Source organism: Natator depressus, chromosome 5 (assembly GCF_965152275.1).
Source record: "Natator depressus isolate rNatDep1 chromosome 5, rNatDep2.hap1, whole genome shotgun sequence".
NCBI classification, from domain to species: Eukaryota; Metazoa; Chordata; order Testudines; family Cheloniidae; genus Natator; species Natator depressus.
In genome coordinates, this window is record NC_134238.1 from 82,672,490 (window position 1) to 82,689,914 (window position 17,425).

General features: G+C 39.7%; 1 protein-coding gene across 1 annotated transcript in view; it reads right to left on the reverse strand.

Moving 5' to 3' along the window:
* SYK (spleen associated tyrosine kinase) overlaps positions 1-17,425 on the reverse strand; it is a 74,139-nt gene that overhangs the window by 10,319 nt on the left and 46,395 nt on the right. The window contains exons 4-9 of the mRNA XM_074953089.1: positions 16,437-16,575; positions 14,958-15,039; positions 14,095-14,147; positions 6,367-6,435; positions 2,157-2,244; positions 438-615 (exon numbers count right to left, since the gene is read on the reverse strand). Coding sequence (XP_074809190.1) covers positions 438-615; positions 2,157-2,244; positions 6,367-6,435; positions 14,095-14,147; positions 14,958-15,039; positions 16,437-16,575 — 609 coding nt within the window. The remainder of the gene's footprint in view (positions 1-437; positions 616-2,156; positions 2,245-6,366; positions 6,436-14,094; positions 14,148-14,957; positions 15,040-16,436; positions 16,576-17,425) is intronic.

Consider the following 17,425-nt stretch of genomic DNA (forward strand, 5'->3'; position numbering starts at 1 on the left):
ATCACCCACCCATAAGGCCGGCCCTGGCCCCCTGCAAGAAGCGATGACCCCCACCTCATACCATGCCACCCTCACGTCTGTGCTGCTTCTGACACTGGCGCTGCCTTCAGAGTTGGGTGCCTGGCCAACAGCTGCCCCTCTCCAGCTGCCCAGTTCTGAAGGCAGCACAGAAGTAAGGAGCACAGAAGTAAGGGTGGCAATACCATGAGCGCACCCCCTTCCCTCCCCCCCCCCCCAGCCAGATTTCATGGGACAGACCAGATTTCACTACATAGATGTAGTGGGCACACTTACACCATATGGGCTAAAATAATGGCTGGGGAGTACATGAAGCTTATATATTTGGACACAGAGGGAGAAATGTGTGTGAATTTCACCCTCAGTTACTGTATGTAAAACATTTTGTGACACTAAATGAAATGGTAGTAAAAACTTACTTTTTCATCATATAGAGCCCTTTCTTTACAGTACCAAAGTTACCAGAGCCAAGTTCTCCTTCCTCCAGAGACAGCAGTTTTCTGTCTAGGGAGACATTTTTTGGTTTTATCTCCTCTGGATCTGCATATGGACTTTCATAGACTTCTGTGTCCATGGGCAAGGCATCCCTCTGATCTCCTGCATTTCAACCAATGAACAAGTTATCAAATTACAGGAAGTATGTCCATTACTTATGGTAGTTCCTGCCTTCACACCTACTGTATTCACAACGTAGGTGATCAGAATTGTCACTCATACCTCTGGTTTAGCTGTATGAGTATTTGCTTAAAAAAAGCCTAGCTACTGATAGCTTCATACACATGTGGCATTACTCACATTGGGGGGCATTGGGGTAAGAATGGTGAGCTACCTCATCTTTTTATCAACCTATTTTCCTTTCTACTACCACCAGCAGTGGAAAGTGTAGCATTTGTCATCACTACCTGCATTGTCCTTGCTGGTACACTGATGTGCCATTTTTTTTGCAGCCTTGTATACATGGAAAATAAATAGAATGTTACAAATAAGTGAAGTCTTTCCGAGACAATGTTTGTGGATGTACTCTACTGTGTGTGTCATTGTAAATGTTAGCCTGTGCTTATAGTCTGATCCATTGTTTAATCTTGGGAAAAAGTTCATTTATATGGTGACATCTTATTTGTATGCCCTTACCCTTTCCATTCCGCATAAATATCCACAGTCATCAACTTAAAAACACAGTGCTTTTCTGAAAAGTGACTCTGGTAAAACTGGCATCATGCACTTCTGTGTTTACTGTCAGAATGATTTCCAGATCTAATTTTCTCTGTTTAAAAGGAACATGATGTTTTACTAACTGCCAGCCCTGATCAACCTGGCATCCGAAAGTCCAAGTTGGGTTCTTTCCTTTTCTTACATCATGACTGGTGATGAAGATTCTGGAAACCAAATTAGGTGACCACTTGTACCTCTACAACCTGAGGTCTCAAAATTTAGTGTGTGTGTGTGTGTGTGTGTGTGTGTGTGTGTGTGTGTGTGTGTGTGTGTGTGTGTGTGTGTGTGTGTGTGTGTGTGTGTGTGTGTGTGTGTGTGTGTGTGTGTGTGTGGTGGGAATATTCTGCACCCTTTTTCAAGGGTGGTACAGCAGGCATGTGCAGGAGCACTGCTGGGGAAACTTCCCTGCAGGTTCCAGATGCTGCAGAGCCCCTCTTCATCCATCTAACATGCCCGACGATGCATGTGGTAGACTCTAGCCCACAAGTAGTAATCATTTTTAAATGGTTTGAAATGTCTTCCTTTGTTGAAACGGTCACATATTTTAAAAGTTGACAGCATTGCTGTTACTGAACAAACACTGAATTATCTGTCTGAGCTCTTATCCATATGTAAAGGGCATTATGCCAGCACTGAGCCCTGTGCTATTACTGCCCAAAGGGGAAAAACAGGCTATCCCTAAATCACCCCCATGCTGTTATTCATATTGTACCAACTCCTCTGACCAGGATGCTGTGTCCATGTGTTGCTGCTCACGGGAAGAGAGTCGAGAATGTAGTGGGGTTCCATACAACCTTAGACTCTGTGTCAAGGAGCCATGGGAAAGGGAGAGAAGGATCCTCCTCTGTATGTCTGGGCTTGGTAGTGATTAATATTGGCAGGGAGAGGTAAAGGTTTTGGTATTGACATAACATATCTCTGCCTACCTTGTTCAGCTCCCATTAGAGCTCTCGTCCTCTGCAGCACATAAGGATTAAAAGATGCTGAATCATCATGAGCAATGGATGGATGGAACTGCAGCACACAAATAGAATTTTTCAGTTTGCTTAAGAAATGGTGCCCTTGAAAGCATTTTTTTCAGGGGATTATGGCATAATGTATGCTAGAAAGATGTAGGTGGAGAATTAGAGCATAAGAAAGGGGTCAAACCAAGCTTATCTCATTCTTCAGGTTATTGCTTGAGTAAATATGCAGGCCAAATAAAACATATGCTGCTAAAGCAGAACAAGGTACTGCAAATATTTCAGAGCATTGGTTGTGAGATAATTAACTTTAATGGTTCATGCACAAATCTTATCCTGTGGTCATTTTAATTTGCATGCAGTTTTCAAATCCTATTTCAGTGTAACACTAGAAGTCCTCAGTATTTTTCTTTAATTTTTTTACCCCCTGATTAAGTCTCTCCAAACCCAGGCCATACAGAAATTCTGAGCACAAAAATATATCTATCTATTGTCAATGCACATATTGTAGAAATGGCTCCAGTTCCACTATTTTGAGGAAAACAAGGGTAGATAGAGATGACATTAATACTTTTAGGCAATCAAAGATTATGGGCCTACTCAGTCCCCTTTATGGTTGTCTCATTTCACAAAGGGGCCAGAAACTCACCCTACCTCTCCAGCATGGGGAAATCTCCAGCAGATGTAGAGCCAGTTATGCCACCCCCACTGCAAACTTTGTTGTAGGGGAGTGAATATGGCTCGTGTGCACAATTTTTTCCCCTCAAACAGAAGCTCAGGAGAAATGGGGACATAAATGGGGAAAGGGCTTAAAAATGACAAGCTCAGAATTTCTAGTGGACTGGAACTTGCTGATTGAAACTATGAGCCAAATACATGCTTGATAGTAATACAAACATGGAGCCTGAATCATAAAGAGGTAAAGTTATGAAAGACCAAAAAGTAATTATTTTTGCATTTTGATAATTAGTAAGATATTTTGATTTGTACCTGATCCAAATTTATATATGGAAGTATTCTACCTCTTTCATTTACTAATATTCATAACCAAAATCCAATAAGTTAGCACTCAGACCTTACTAGCTAAGCAAAGACTAGACACTGGCTAAGACATTTTAGCCCCCACTAGATGGCACTAGTTGATTTAAATTTTCTTTTTTGCCAGGTGACTTGAACTTCCTTTGTCTAAAGGAATGTGTGAACTGTCTATTTTGAGTCACTGAAGGAGCTGCCAGGAAACATTTTGATTTGACATTAAGATATAAAATCAAACATGATCTATTTTTAAACTTTTTAAAATGCACATTCTAGAAACTACTGGCTGTAATTAAGGAGAAATAATAATCTTCCTAATTAATCAAGTCTAAATAAACTTTGACGTCCAGCTCAGTATGTTAATTTTTGAGCATGGGTTGTAATTTTGCATTATCATAAAACCTGCATTATTGTTGAGTACTCATAGACACGTACTGTTGAATCGCTATCAAATCAGGGTTCAGAAGCTACCTCCCATTTCCTAAAAATATCCGGCTTCCCTTACAAATATGTACGTAATAACAGAAACTGCTCTCCAGGACTGCAGTTGTCTTCACAACAGCCACACAAAAGCACAGATTATTTATTAGGGTGCTGTTATACTGCAGCCACCAGACATTATTTTGCTGCACAACAGACTTCAAAATGTGATTCTGAAATCCATGTGTCACAAGACAAGGCTGCCTTTCCTAGCACTAACTTGAGATCCACTCACTTTGCGCATTTGGGGCTCATGTCCTGCACCCTTTGAAGGCAACAGAAGTCTTATTATTTAACTCTACCTCATTTTTCCCACAATTTTTACCTTCCACTGTTACAAAGTGCATGAGAGAGACTGGACTACAGTAATTAATATGGTTGTAGCTGTTGTGTGGCAGCTTCTGGAGCCTTAGATCAATGTATGGTCATACCACTAGGATTCCATAATCTTCCATCAAATGCTGGGTTCTTACTGGGATCACCGGGAGTTATGGCATGAAACTGAGAAAGGGAAAATTTAGCCATAAGGAAAAGCTTTCTCACAATAGATGTATCCCACTGAGGGAACAGTCCTCCAAGGGAAATAGTGGAAGCACGATCACTTAGAACTTTTAACAGTAGGGTAGAGAAAACACTAGTAAATATGTAATAGCATTGAAAGGCAGGTAGTTTAGAGGAGAGATTTTCTCTATCTGTAATTTCTATGATCCCCCAAAGCATTTAATGTGCATTATATTGCCACAGGAAACAGAGTTGTAGTTTCCCTGAAACAGTCCACATTTTCAGCCCAAATCTCACAAGGTAGTTTGATTCTGGGCTGTCAATCTGTAACCTGTGAGATCCCACCTGATAACCACACGTACATTTGTTTCTGAAGGAATGAGAAGAAATCCTGAACGGTTGTGTATTAGCCATTTGTGCTAGAAGTTTAGTTCTGAAAGAATAAATGTGGCAAAACAAGAATGTCGCTAGCCTCTTAAGGGACTGCATGTTGAAGGAAATTTTTCAAGGAGAAATTTTCAAATGCAGAAATGAGAGTTATACGCCCAACTTCCACTGAAAGCCAACAGGAGTTAGGCGCATCTAACTCCCATTTCTGCCTTTGAAAATCTCCTTCTTAAATTCTTGGACACAGACTTTGCTATGAAATATAAGATAATACAACAATATTTTGTCTTATGAAACACTATTAATGTATCAGTTAGGATGGTTGATAGTCACCTAAAACTGAATGACAGTCAGGAGTCAATGATGGTAGCGCAAGTCACCTGCAATACCACTGATTAGGAGGTGTATTGACTTGCTGAAGAAGGAACAGATAAGGGTGCTGTTGGTTGTCTATAGTATTTTGTTGCTGAGTGCTTATAGACATGGTGATGTCCAGAAATTACTTTTCGTTCCTGATGGTGCTCTCCACAGAGTTCCATTCCATGTCCCCTGTGATCCAGTGTGCATGTGAGCCTACTGGGGAGGTGGATGGGAGTTGGGTGGCAAGTATTGAGGATAAATGGCATTGATTAGATAGCACCAATAACCAAGATGGCTTTTTCCCCCATCTATACCTAGAAAGAATTCAGACCCCAAGGAACTTATTAACCAACAACAATGTAATCAAACAAAAACACCTACACTCCTCACATTCAACATCATGGGCAAATTTTCAGATGGGCTTTAAAATCTGTGTCCATAAGTATTGTGCACACAAACAAGCACATGTGCATGCAAATGGAGCATTTACCACAAGGCCTTCTTCTGCAAGTCCTCACATGGTGCCCAGCAGAGAGCAAAGGTTGTTCGTGCTCCAGCATGACAAATAAGGTAAGCACTAAGCATAGTGCTCCACACTAACCAGGAGTAAATCTCAAGCATCTTTTGTGTCTGCTTCTTTACTCTCAAGAACATAGGGTAAAAAAAGGGTGAGGTATGGGTGAAGAAAGGACATAAGTGTTATTCTCAATATGCAATGAAGCTTTTTTTGTTAGGTATGTGCTTGAGATTTTGCCTCTATACCTATCACTGTGCAGCGATAATTTATTGGCCATGTAGGAGTATTCTCTTTAATGCAGGATTGAGTTCTCTGGCACCCACTACCTACTTAATTGTGCTTATTCTTGCAACACTGCACTTGCACAACGCATGATCAACCCCAAGACATAACGACAAGATCTGTGCCCATAAGTTCTGCAGAAGCATTGTAGTTGTTGTTTGAATATTTGACCCTAAATGTACTCACTAATACATAAAACAAGCCAATTTTCTGATGGCTAGTAATTGTTTACATTAGAAATATAATTTTGTACTGGTATAATTTATTATTTTTAAAAGTATGTCCCTTATATTGTATCTCAGGCATACTGAAAACAGTGCTAACATTTCTGGATGTGAGGAATAAGTTATCTAAAAATACAAAACAAATCTTCTACCGTTGCTAAGGATCAGGCACTGGTTTAATTCAATTAACCAAGACCACATCTGTGCATATGATTTGTGATTAGATAAAACGAGAATTAGAAGCAAAAAGATTATCAAATCTACACGACCAAATTGTTAGTAGCCAGACACATGCTTAGTATCAGCAAGCCGAAAAAGAAGTGAGGTTAGCCAAGTGTGGGTAAATCTTTTCACTCATTCAAAAACCTACTAAGACTGTATTATGCACCTTTTTGCTGCCAGGCTTTGGAAAGGTGTACGATTTGAGTCTTGAGATAATTCCACCTGTTGACCAAGTCTAGAAACCATAATGTCAAAGAGGAAAGTAAATATGTCAGGAAAATATCTAACGGTAATTTATAAACAGATGTATTTTTACAAGAACAATCTTCCAAAACACTCCTGGTATTTTCTCTACTCTGTCTTTAAGTATACTTTTAAATTATTACACTGTATCAAAAAGTATGCAAAAGTAGCATGTAAAATCTGCAACAGATCTTCCTTAAACCATATCACTCCCTCCCCCTTCAAATCTCTCCTTTAGAAATCATTATATCCCAACATAAAGGAGAAAAACACAACTGTTACATGTTGACTAGCATCATTGGGATAATTTCTGCTTCCAGTTACACTTCTGCAATCCCACTAATTTTAGTGAGGTTCCATGTGTGTAGAGCAAAATTTAGTCCTTCATATTGTATAGAATTTCCAAAGTTGGAAAATACACCATACTTTGCAGAAATACAAAAGGCAAATTTGACTACAGTTATAAATCAAAGACAGTTAGGCTTTTCTCCCAGTCATTCACACAGTAAACCTCTTCCACTACTACTGTGAAATTCTTACTCCCTAAATAAACAGGATTTACCAATGTGAAGCAGATAATACTCCACCTATAATGTATTAAGATTAATACAGCTATCCATTTGAAGCCCACCTTGGTTTTAGAGTTAACATAAGATGGTTATTTGGTTATTTTTTAAAAAACTACATAAGCTGAACTGAACGCAAAACAGTATTTTGAAAAACAACAACAACAATAGATTTTGATTTCCACAAATGCAGTCGTGTCTATCTAAATTAATTGAAAACAAAAGCAAATATGTTGTTCAGCAAGTACGTTATATGAGTTGATTAGCCTAATGCGACTGATTAGCCCTAAATGGCTTTCTCTAAGAAATAAACAGGTACAAAGAGCACACATTTAAATTTTTGAAATAGTATTGTGTTGGCCTAACAATTACACACTTACAGTTGAGATGGCACTTTGACTCCTCTTTTCAGTCATGTAAAACAGTCTCAGAACTTACTTTTGAGGTTGAAGGTTTAGAACTTTTCAAATAATTAATTTGGACATTATTTTGAGTTATCTTATTATTTAAAAAGAGTCTGTCAGCTGTATTTTCCCCAAAGCTTTCTTTTTAAAAGGACCATTTGCTTTCAGACAACTAAAAAAGCAGCTTTGTTTTAAAACATCAAACTTGGCCAACATGTACATATTCATGTTTCAGGAATGGGTGCTGTGTGGTGTGAGATAAATTTTAGGATTGAAATATCAAAGTTCCAAGATTTTTAAAATTGCATATTTGAATTGGTTATTTTCCTTAATCTGACAATGTTCTCTTTCCATATGGGATCAAAAACCTTTGGGAACTTTCTAGTTATCCTGCAACAAATGAACATATCTTCTAAAGCAGTGTCTCCCAAACTTGGCATGCTGCTTGTTCAGGGAAAGCCCCTGGTGGGCCGAGCCAGTTTGTTTACCTGCCGTGTCCACAGGTTTGGCCGATCACAGCTCCCATTGGCCGCAGTTTGACGCTCCAGGCCAATGGGGGCTGCGGGAAGCGGCGGCCGGTATGTCCCTTGGCCCGCACCGCTTCCCGCAGGCCCCTTTGGCCTGCCGCGGTGAAGTGGGAGCTGCGATCGACCGAACCTGCGGACGCGGCAGGTAAACAAACTGGCCAAGCCCGCCAGGGTCTGTCCCTGAACAAGCGGCGTCCCAAGTTTGGGAAACATTCTTCTAAAACGTTTAGTGTTTTTGTGTAGGGTGAGCACTGTTCATCACACTTTTCCTGTAACAGTCACTCCTTAACTTTTGACCCGACCCCTGTACAGCTGTTTGTAAGGCTTTAAAGCTAATAATGGCTAACTCACATGACAGTATTGCAGACATAAAAATGCATCCTAAGATGAATATTTGGTAGAAGTTGAAGGAGGATGGCAGTACCAGTCTAAATAAGCTGGCACTCATAAAAATTTAAAAACTAATTAGGTTTGGGCCTAGGACTTACATGCCTAGTGCATGGTAACTACTATATAAATATATTAATATAACAATACTTGGACAGATGACCATTACTGAAATCTGGGTGCTCTAGACTTGTTGCTTCTCTGTATTGTTAGTGACTGATCTCAGGCTCAAATCCTAAACTCATTTCCTGGCCTAAATCCGATCAAGGTTTTAGGAAGATGCTCAGGGTGAAGGAATCATCCCCAAGGTGGTAGAGCCAGTGTCTGAAGAAGTTTACTTAGGGTCCCTTTACATGATGGGAAGGAAATGTCTCTACCCTGCCCAACTCTTCAGTGGAGTACTGCTATATATGGGGATGATGAGCAGGGCTTCATGCTCTCTGTGGTGTATGCACCTCTTGTACAGCCTTCTAACACCCTGTCTCCCCTTTCTGCTCTGGTTTCACTGCAAAGGAGACCTCAGTGTGGTAGAAGAGGGGACTGGATTTTGACATCTTGTCTGGTGGCTTAGTGATAATATTACAGGAGACCCTACTGCTCTGTTAGTCATTGATGCTCCAGAGGATGAACAAAAGGAGCTTCTCCGAAGCCATAAATTGTGATCTTCACTCTCATGAGCTAAGAAATATTGGAACTACTAGAGGCTTGTCTTGTGAACATAGCAAAGTCTATTCCATCTTTTCTTCCTGCACTGCTTATCTATCACCTTACATTCCACACAACTTTATTTCTGGGTGCCTTTTCCAAGACAAGCTGGGGCCTCTTAATCAGAAATGTTTGAATAATAGATTTTTTTGGTTCACTGGCAATAAAAATATTTTTTCGGGTTGACATGAAAACAATTTTTTTGGAAGTTTTCAAAAAGTCAAAAAAATCATTTTGGGTCAAACTAAACAACATTTTGTTTGATCTAAAATGAAACTTCATTTTGGATCAAATGAGTTTTTTTCCTTTTTAATTTTTTTTAAATAAAATGAAAAAAGTCATTTCAAAATTGAAAAGCGAAAGAATTTAATTTTGAAAACGTCAAAATAAAACATTTGACAAAACAGATTTTTTTTCAGTTTTTTGTTTTGATTTATTTTGTTTTTTCACTGAAACAATTTGCAAAATGGATGCAAATTCATTAAGTGCTTTTAGTGGATCCAAATCTGCCTATTTTGGCTGAAAATAGTTTCAGTTGAAAAGTTTTTCCCACTCTACCCCTAATCAGTCTAGCTCAGGCAATAGCCAAGTCTAAGAAGCAAAGGATGATATCTCTGACTGTAGAGTCATGTTTAGGGTACTCATTGATGCATGTATCTGGGAAGAATTCCATGCAGATGTGTCTATTGACTGTGAATGTTTTTTGTGGAATAGCAGGCACTAAATAGGGGTCTCTCCATGTAATATTCTCCTGTAGCACATTAAATCTCCTGCTCTGAGCACCTCCTCTTTGTTTTATAGGTCACCATTGGTATTTATGCTAAATTGAGTCCTGCATTCTTTGTGGCTTTCTCTCTTTCAAAGTAGAGGCTAGTGTTGTTATTTAAAAATATGGGCCAAAAAAATGTGCTTGCAAGTTTAAAATAGGAGTATCATGGAAAGGAAAATGTCAGCTTCTTCTACAGCTCAATTGGCTGCCTAGCTATTTTCAGATCCAAACCTCCCCATTCTACTTCATGATTAAATACTTCTCTTACACAAAATATACCACTCCTTTTGGTAACTTCCTCATTGCTGGTTTTTGTATCTAGAGAATTCAAGAACAGAGTGAGGAGTGGGAAAGTGATAGTGACCGAGAGGGGCTAGTGGCATGGCGGGCTTGTTTATGAATAGGGGTAAAGGAGGATCAGACTAGCAAGTGGGAGAGAAGAAGATGATTGAGGGGATGAGTAGTAACATGGGGCCAGATGAGGAGTAACAAGAGACCAGAGACTAAGGGAAGCAGCAGCAGCAGGGTAAGGTAGGAAGAAGGGAGCCAGGACAAAGATAGGTAGGTGACAGGGGCTTTTTGGAGCAGGACAGGGAGAGGAAGGCAGAACTATATGGAATAAGGAGTATGAGGGAAGGTGGAGAGGCAGAGGGAAATCTGCTTAGGTGAGGAGACCCTGTTGACTCTCTGGCTCGTGGAGAAGGAGGAAGGACTTGGGCTATATGCTGGTTGGCAGGCAGGAAGAATCTGGTCTGTGGGAGGAGGGGAGTGGATTTGGCTGCCATAGTTAAAAAGGAAGAGGCAGGTAAGGGGAGGAGCTCCTTGCTATCCAGCTTTGTAAAATTAAAGGGATATAATGCTCCAGGATTTCTGAAAACTCTGATCGTAGAAGAGACCTAGCATGCTATGAAAATGGTGTATTGGAATCAAGTGGATGGTTAACTGCGAATTCTACATGGTCTACATCAGTGTTTGCAATTGTTATTGATTCTTCTGAGGATGCAATTCTATCTGTGACGTTTGAATTAATTTTTCATTTAAGCCCTGTATATAAGAACTGCTGCATAAGTGGTCAGCTGAACAGTTCAAGAGTTACCGTTTCTCCACAAGGATGTCCATGTGGAATTCAACTACAGTAAGTAAACCTTTTGAGCTCTGTAGATAATATGATTCCCTGTAATTTTCTGTTTTTTCCCTTTATATTAAAAAAGCAAAGAAATGACATACAAGGAACTCTGTTAATGCAATACCAATGTTCAGATGTTAATTACAGAAAAGTCTATAAATTATATATTACTGAGAATATATTCTCTTTACAGCAATAATTTTAGAAAAGGAACTAACAAGGTATGCACATAACAACATTGAACTCTTTGTTCTCCCCAACCCTCCTTGCTGTTTTACCATATGTCTAAGAAAGGGCTCAAAACTATTTCAAATTAGGTCAATAGCAAAATTTCTATTCACTTCCATGGCAGAAGACTCAGGTCTATATCTGTAAGTCCCTTGAAGTTTTAGTGTTTTGAGCTCCAGTGCTGAAAACACTAAGAATGTGTATAATTCTACTCGTGAACAATTCTACTCATGTATAATTCATGTAAATAATTCTACTCATGTATAATTCTACTCATGCCTTTTAAACTCAATGGGACTATTCACATGAGTAAAAACACACGTTTAAGTGTTTGCAGGACCAGGTCCTTAGTATGTAAAGAATCATGAAAAACTATGGAGATATAAATAACGTTAAATTATAATGATACAACTAGAATTAGAGTTGCACTGCAATTTCACTGATGAAGTGGAAAGAAGAGTTGGGCCTGTGTTCTTTCATTATATGATCACACAACATTGGTCAATTTAACCTACTATTCAGCTAATAGTATAAAAAAAATAGAACTACCGTTTTTTCTAAGATAACACTTTATAGAGTTTCAGGTGTTTACTTTTCCTTTATAAACTTGCAAGCATATAAGCAGTATTTTCTGTTCTTGCATAAGCTGAATTTTAACATTTTGCCTCCACTAAGGTTGTGTAAATAAGATGACTTGTGTATCACTGACATATTTAAACTTCATATTTGAATAGAATTTTAGTTACACATATGTTGTATGAGCCAAACCTCAAGACCAAGATTTTCAAAAGTGGCTAATGGTTTTGGATGCATATGTCAAAGAGACCTGATTTTCAGAAAGCATTGGCCTCCTATTCTCTGAAAATCAGGCCACTTTAAGGTGTCTTCAGTTGGCACCCAAAAATTCAGGCATCCAATACTATGGGCCACTTTTTGAAATATTGGCCCAAATCCAGATATTGTATGATGATATAGCAGATTGGGACAGTATTCTCACAAAAATCTCTCTCAGTCTCATCGAAGTATTTCCTGGGGTTATTTCTCTGTGGAAAAAGCCATTGAACAATCTACCGTTGCAGTAAGAGGTGGATGTGTTTTGTGATGAAGGGAATGGATGGCAGGCCACAGTCATTAGTTTGAGCAGGCATAGCATCAGCACAAAAGCTAGAGCTAATCTGAGCCAGCGGGGCAGGGAAGCAGCACTTTTGAGAGCCAGGAATTTTTCTTCTTTAAAAACAGGGTGAAGCCCTGGCTCCATTGAAGTCAATAGCAAAACTCCCACTGATTTCAACGGGGCCAGGATTTCACCCAAAGCTTGTGATCAAGGTAAAGATGCACAGCTCTTGTTTATGTGAGAAAAAGTGTTTATTTTGTTTTTTTAAAAATTACTACGTCAATCTCCCTGACCCTCCGAGGCTCCAGTAATGGCTGTGGTGCAGTCACCCCTCTAACTGGGTTGTGTGAGCTAGTCCAGGACTTGGCCCTTAGTATGTGACTAAGTCAAAGTTGTCCCTGAGGCCGGTGTGAGTATTCAAGCAGCCTATGTACATGCATGCATCAGGCAGAAATGCTATTGTCACATTTTGTGCATTGCTTGGCAAAGGTATTACATTATTATTATTATTTTAAATATTACATTTTCCTCTCTGGCACCACTGCCTTTCATGTTCTGTTGTTACTGATCAAACACTAAAAGGCTGAACATAGGGTACCGTGCTGTTGTTTACCTAAATGCTATCACCAGCCCGCACCTCACCACAGGCTCATGTATTGTATGCTCGCCTGTTTATGTGACATTTTGTTTTTAGCTGATCATCACTCATGGAGAGCCAGGACAGTTTACCTAACTACTGCCCACTCATCAAGCTCTGGCTCGTTTGGGCCCCTGTAGGCCTAAAACACAGTCTTAGTTTGGGTATATCGGCTCTCTCATTCTTCCCCAGAAAGAGTTTCCCAAGAGCTCAACAATTTCAGACTCTTCCTGTATTGTTTTTCTGTATCTGATGTTTCCCTAACTGGAATCCTAAACCTGAGTCTAAACATTCATAAGTGTCAAAGGTACAAGATTCACATTTTAGATATTTTTAAAAACTAGTGGCATATAGGTGCCATTTGTGCCTCTGAAAGTATGCCTGTATTTTCCTACAATATAACAAGTGATATGATTGCATATGTTTGGCGATCATGTAATTAAAGACTCTTTTGCAGTCCATATGGGCAAGCAGGGCAGTTCTGTTTGGTGTGAACCTCAATTATGAATTTCTTGTGCTTTGTATAATTAAAATTTCAAGTTTGGGGCCAAATCCTGCCCCCTGCAGCAGTGAGGAGAAAAAAGAAGAAAGTCTAGATAATCTTTGACTGCCTCTTCATCTTTTGCAGAAGCAGCAGGGCAGAATATTTCCAGACAGCCCAGCGCATGGGCCTGGCTGTCATCTCTGTCTGCAAACCACATCCTAAAGGGTACATAGTTTGTGGTCAAACAAGGGTGCTTCTAGCCTCCCAGTCAGCTATAGCCCAACCCAACACTCACTGAAGTCAGTGGAAAAAATCCTACTGATTTCAGCGCATATTGGATCAGGCCTTTGCAAAACCAGATGTCAGCAACAAGTGTTAACTGTGGAAATAGTTTGTACTTATTCAGCAAAGTGATTCTGTTTTAGCCAGCAGGTTCCTGAAACAGAAGATGCACTGTGCAGTATCTCAGCTCCCCCCTGCTGTTATAGTTAGTGCAGGATCTAGCCAGTAATGTTGCTATAGTGTAGCTTTTTCACATGATAGATCATAATATTTGAATCTTGTGCCTATAAAACAAGCCCAAGAAATTATGTGCTGCATATAACTGAGCATGCATTCATTAAAGTTCCTAAAATGCTAAAAAATACTAAGGATCTCACTTGCTTTTCTTAAACATAAGCATTACTGCTACTGCTTACTCTTACCTTAGGATGCGTTCCAGGAAGTGGAGGCGGACGGGTGTCAAAAATGATGTTAGCTATAAGGGAATCACACATAAGAATTACTTTATAAGCATACAAATTGCTGCCATTCTTACCAATAGTGGGGAATATAGCAGCGAAAAATAGCAGGTGGATGGCCTCTTACCAAACTACTGATTTTACATACTATGGTTCCAATAGGTTTTACTTATGACCAACTGACGAGATATTGAACACAACAATCACTGTCTACACTGATTGGTAAGTCATGTTCAACACCATGTTAGTTATCACCATGCTACAATATTGTATTCTGATGAGAACTAATTTTCAAGTGAAGAAAAAGCCATTTTTATGACCTGTTGAGACTTTCACCCCCTATTGCTATATAAACTAGCCTTAGAACCTGGCCCAGAATTTTTTTCTGCTTTCTGGACTAGACAGAATACTTGCCAGGCCTACTGGCCTTGAAAAGCTTGCAGACAATACTTCACCTCCTGAGAAAGAGAAACCATCCCAAGAAGAATTAAAATATTTGCGGATAGCAAGGGATGATTTAGTTGGGGATTGGTCCTGCTTTGAGCAGGGGATTGGACTAGATGACCTCTTGAGGTCCCTTCCAACTATGATTCTATGACTAATTGCCATCAAGATTAGCATTCATTGGAGGCAAGAATATGGCTCTATATAATATAGAATCTCCCCACACCTTCTCACACTACTTACTATACCTTATATCACTATTATCCCTGAGCAATTCTTTATAATATTCTGCATGTTCCTATTCCTGTAATGAAGAAAATGCACACACCTCTTCTTATCTGTAGCAGGAACATTAGAGTTTTACAATCATCTGAATAACTTACCATTTTCTGAGCCAAGACGTGCACATGGAATTGTGAGGACCCTTTGCAGCCCATCTGGTTTGTATGAATAATGTTCAACTAACTACCAGGGCAAAAAAGAAGAGAGAATGTCAGAAGGTAATGGAGGAAAGAAAATAATGGGCAATAATACCTGCTGTTTGTTCTTGACAAGTCATTTCACCTTTCTGTGCCTCTGCTTCCCGTCCTACTCTTTGTCTGTCATGCCCACATGCTTCAGGGCAGGCACTGCTTCTCACTGTATGCCTGTACTGTCCCTTGGCTGGGCCTGTAGACACTACTGTGATGTTAACAATAAGACATGTATTGTTATTAGAACTGGCCTTCGCATTTTGGGTTGGCTTTACCTGCACACAGACAGTGGAATCACAGTCATTCTACTGTCTATTGTGGGGTGGGATGGGGGAATGCAGGCAGGATTTGCAGCTCTGTTCAGACCACCACAGTACTTTCTCTCAATCCTATCTTTCTCAATTGTGCCTGTGTGTGCACAGCATCTACAGTACATATTCATTATGCGAGGGAGTTGGGGGGGAAGGAGTGTGTGTATGCATTTATTTATTTTACACAGCTCTAGGATCACAGGCAAATCCTGCCTCCCACCAGTATCTGTCTGTGGTGGAAGAATTTGCTTTGCCCATACAGGTCTCCTCATCAATAGTGGAGAACACTAGTAAATCAGCATTTTTGTCAGCTTTTCATTAAGCAGGAAGGATATGCATAGTTAAGGGAAAGGCTAACTATTATACACAACTATAGACTTACATTATACACATACAGTTATAACAATTTGTGTTAATATACTTTTAAACAATAGGCGGCAGCAGAAATCTGCTACTGTTTCATTTTCTTTAGTGCTTTCAATTTACCCATATTTATTCCTTGCAGTGCCTCACCTTTATTACAGACTATAGTATAATCAGCAATCCATTCCATGATTACTTAATCTGAGCCAGGATTTAGACAAACAGTGTTGGTAATGCTGGGCAGGCTGTATCTCTCAGTTTGCCAGCTAGCGAGTCACAGAGCTAAAGAGGATTATGTGTGCCTAGCATCCTAAACTATTCCCTTTGTGGTTACCACACCAGAGTTCTGCCTTTCGCTTGTCACAAAGGATGTTACAGAAATGCCATAGAGCTATTATTTAATCTTGCTTTTACAAATGAAAATGCCTTTTCATTCAAGGAAATGTACAATTCTTTAAATAATAACTAGAGCAATTTTAAATTAAGCCAAAATATTTAAAAAAAACAACAACTACCTGTACCGCTTACATAGCCTTCTATACTAAAAACTACTTCCCCCTTTTCCCCTAAAGGATGAAAATCACTAAAAATTAAGTTAGAAATATGTGGCCAATTAGCTAAAGATTGCAGATGTGCAGTAAAGTAAAACAGAAACTGCGTTATTTGGTGCTATAAAAACATGATGACAGTTACCCAACTGACTAATTTAGCAGACCTGCCAGAGGGTGTCAAACTTTTTTCCATCTGGTATAGAGAGCTTTCCTGTCTTGTCTCTGTCAATACGATAATGCAGTACTTTTCCTTCACTGAGCAGACAGAGAGCATAGGATCCATTGTTGTCCCTTTCCCTGATTCTGAAATGACAAGAGAAATATCAAAGGTTATTCTCAACTAGTAGCAAGCATCTGTATTTTGGGAAAAAAATCGTATTTTCTACAAGCTTTCCAAAAGGAAATAGGGCTAAATCTGCATCCCAGCTTTTGAGGACTTCCCATAAAACTCTCATGTACTTTTAGTGTAAATTTTATAAAATGGAATTTTCTGAAGTTTGTTTTGAATTTTCTGAAGTCATTTTCCTTTCGGGGGGGGGGGGGGGAGAAGGAAGTTCCAACATGTGGCGCTATTTGCTAGGGAGCAGCAGAATCCTGTGTTGTGCACAACAGGCATACTATGGGCAGGTCTACACGAGAAGTGCTACATCGGCACAGCTGCACTGATGCAGCTGGCTGCTGTAGCGCTTCTGGTGAAGACGCTCTATGGCAACAGGAGAGTGCTTTCCTGTCAGCATAATTACTCCACCTCCGCAAGAGGTGGAAGCTATGTCAGCGGGTGGGTGTCTCCCACCGACATAACGCCAGTGTGGATAGCACTTAGGTCATTATAACTTGCCTTGCTGAGAGGGGGTGTCTTTTTCACACCTCTGAGCAAAGTAAGTTAGATCAAATTAAACAGTAGTGTAGACCTGCCCTCAGTGAGTCAAGGGCTCTGAATGCATGCACTTTGTGCACTTGCCGGCCTGATCCAAAGCCTAGTGAAGTCAGAGACAGAGCTCTTGTACATAACAGTTGTATTTACGTCTCTCTAGCACCTCAAATAAAGTGGACATCAGCAGATAGGTAGATACAGTGAAAACTGATTATTCACTCTTTTATCCTATATCCTAATACAAAGGTTGGGGGGCGGGGGTTATCTGAAATTAACAGC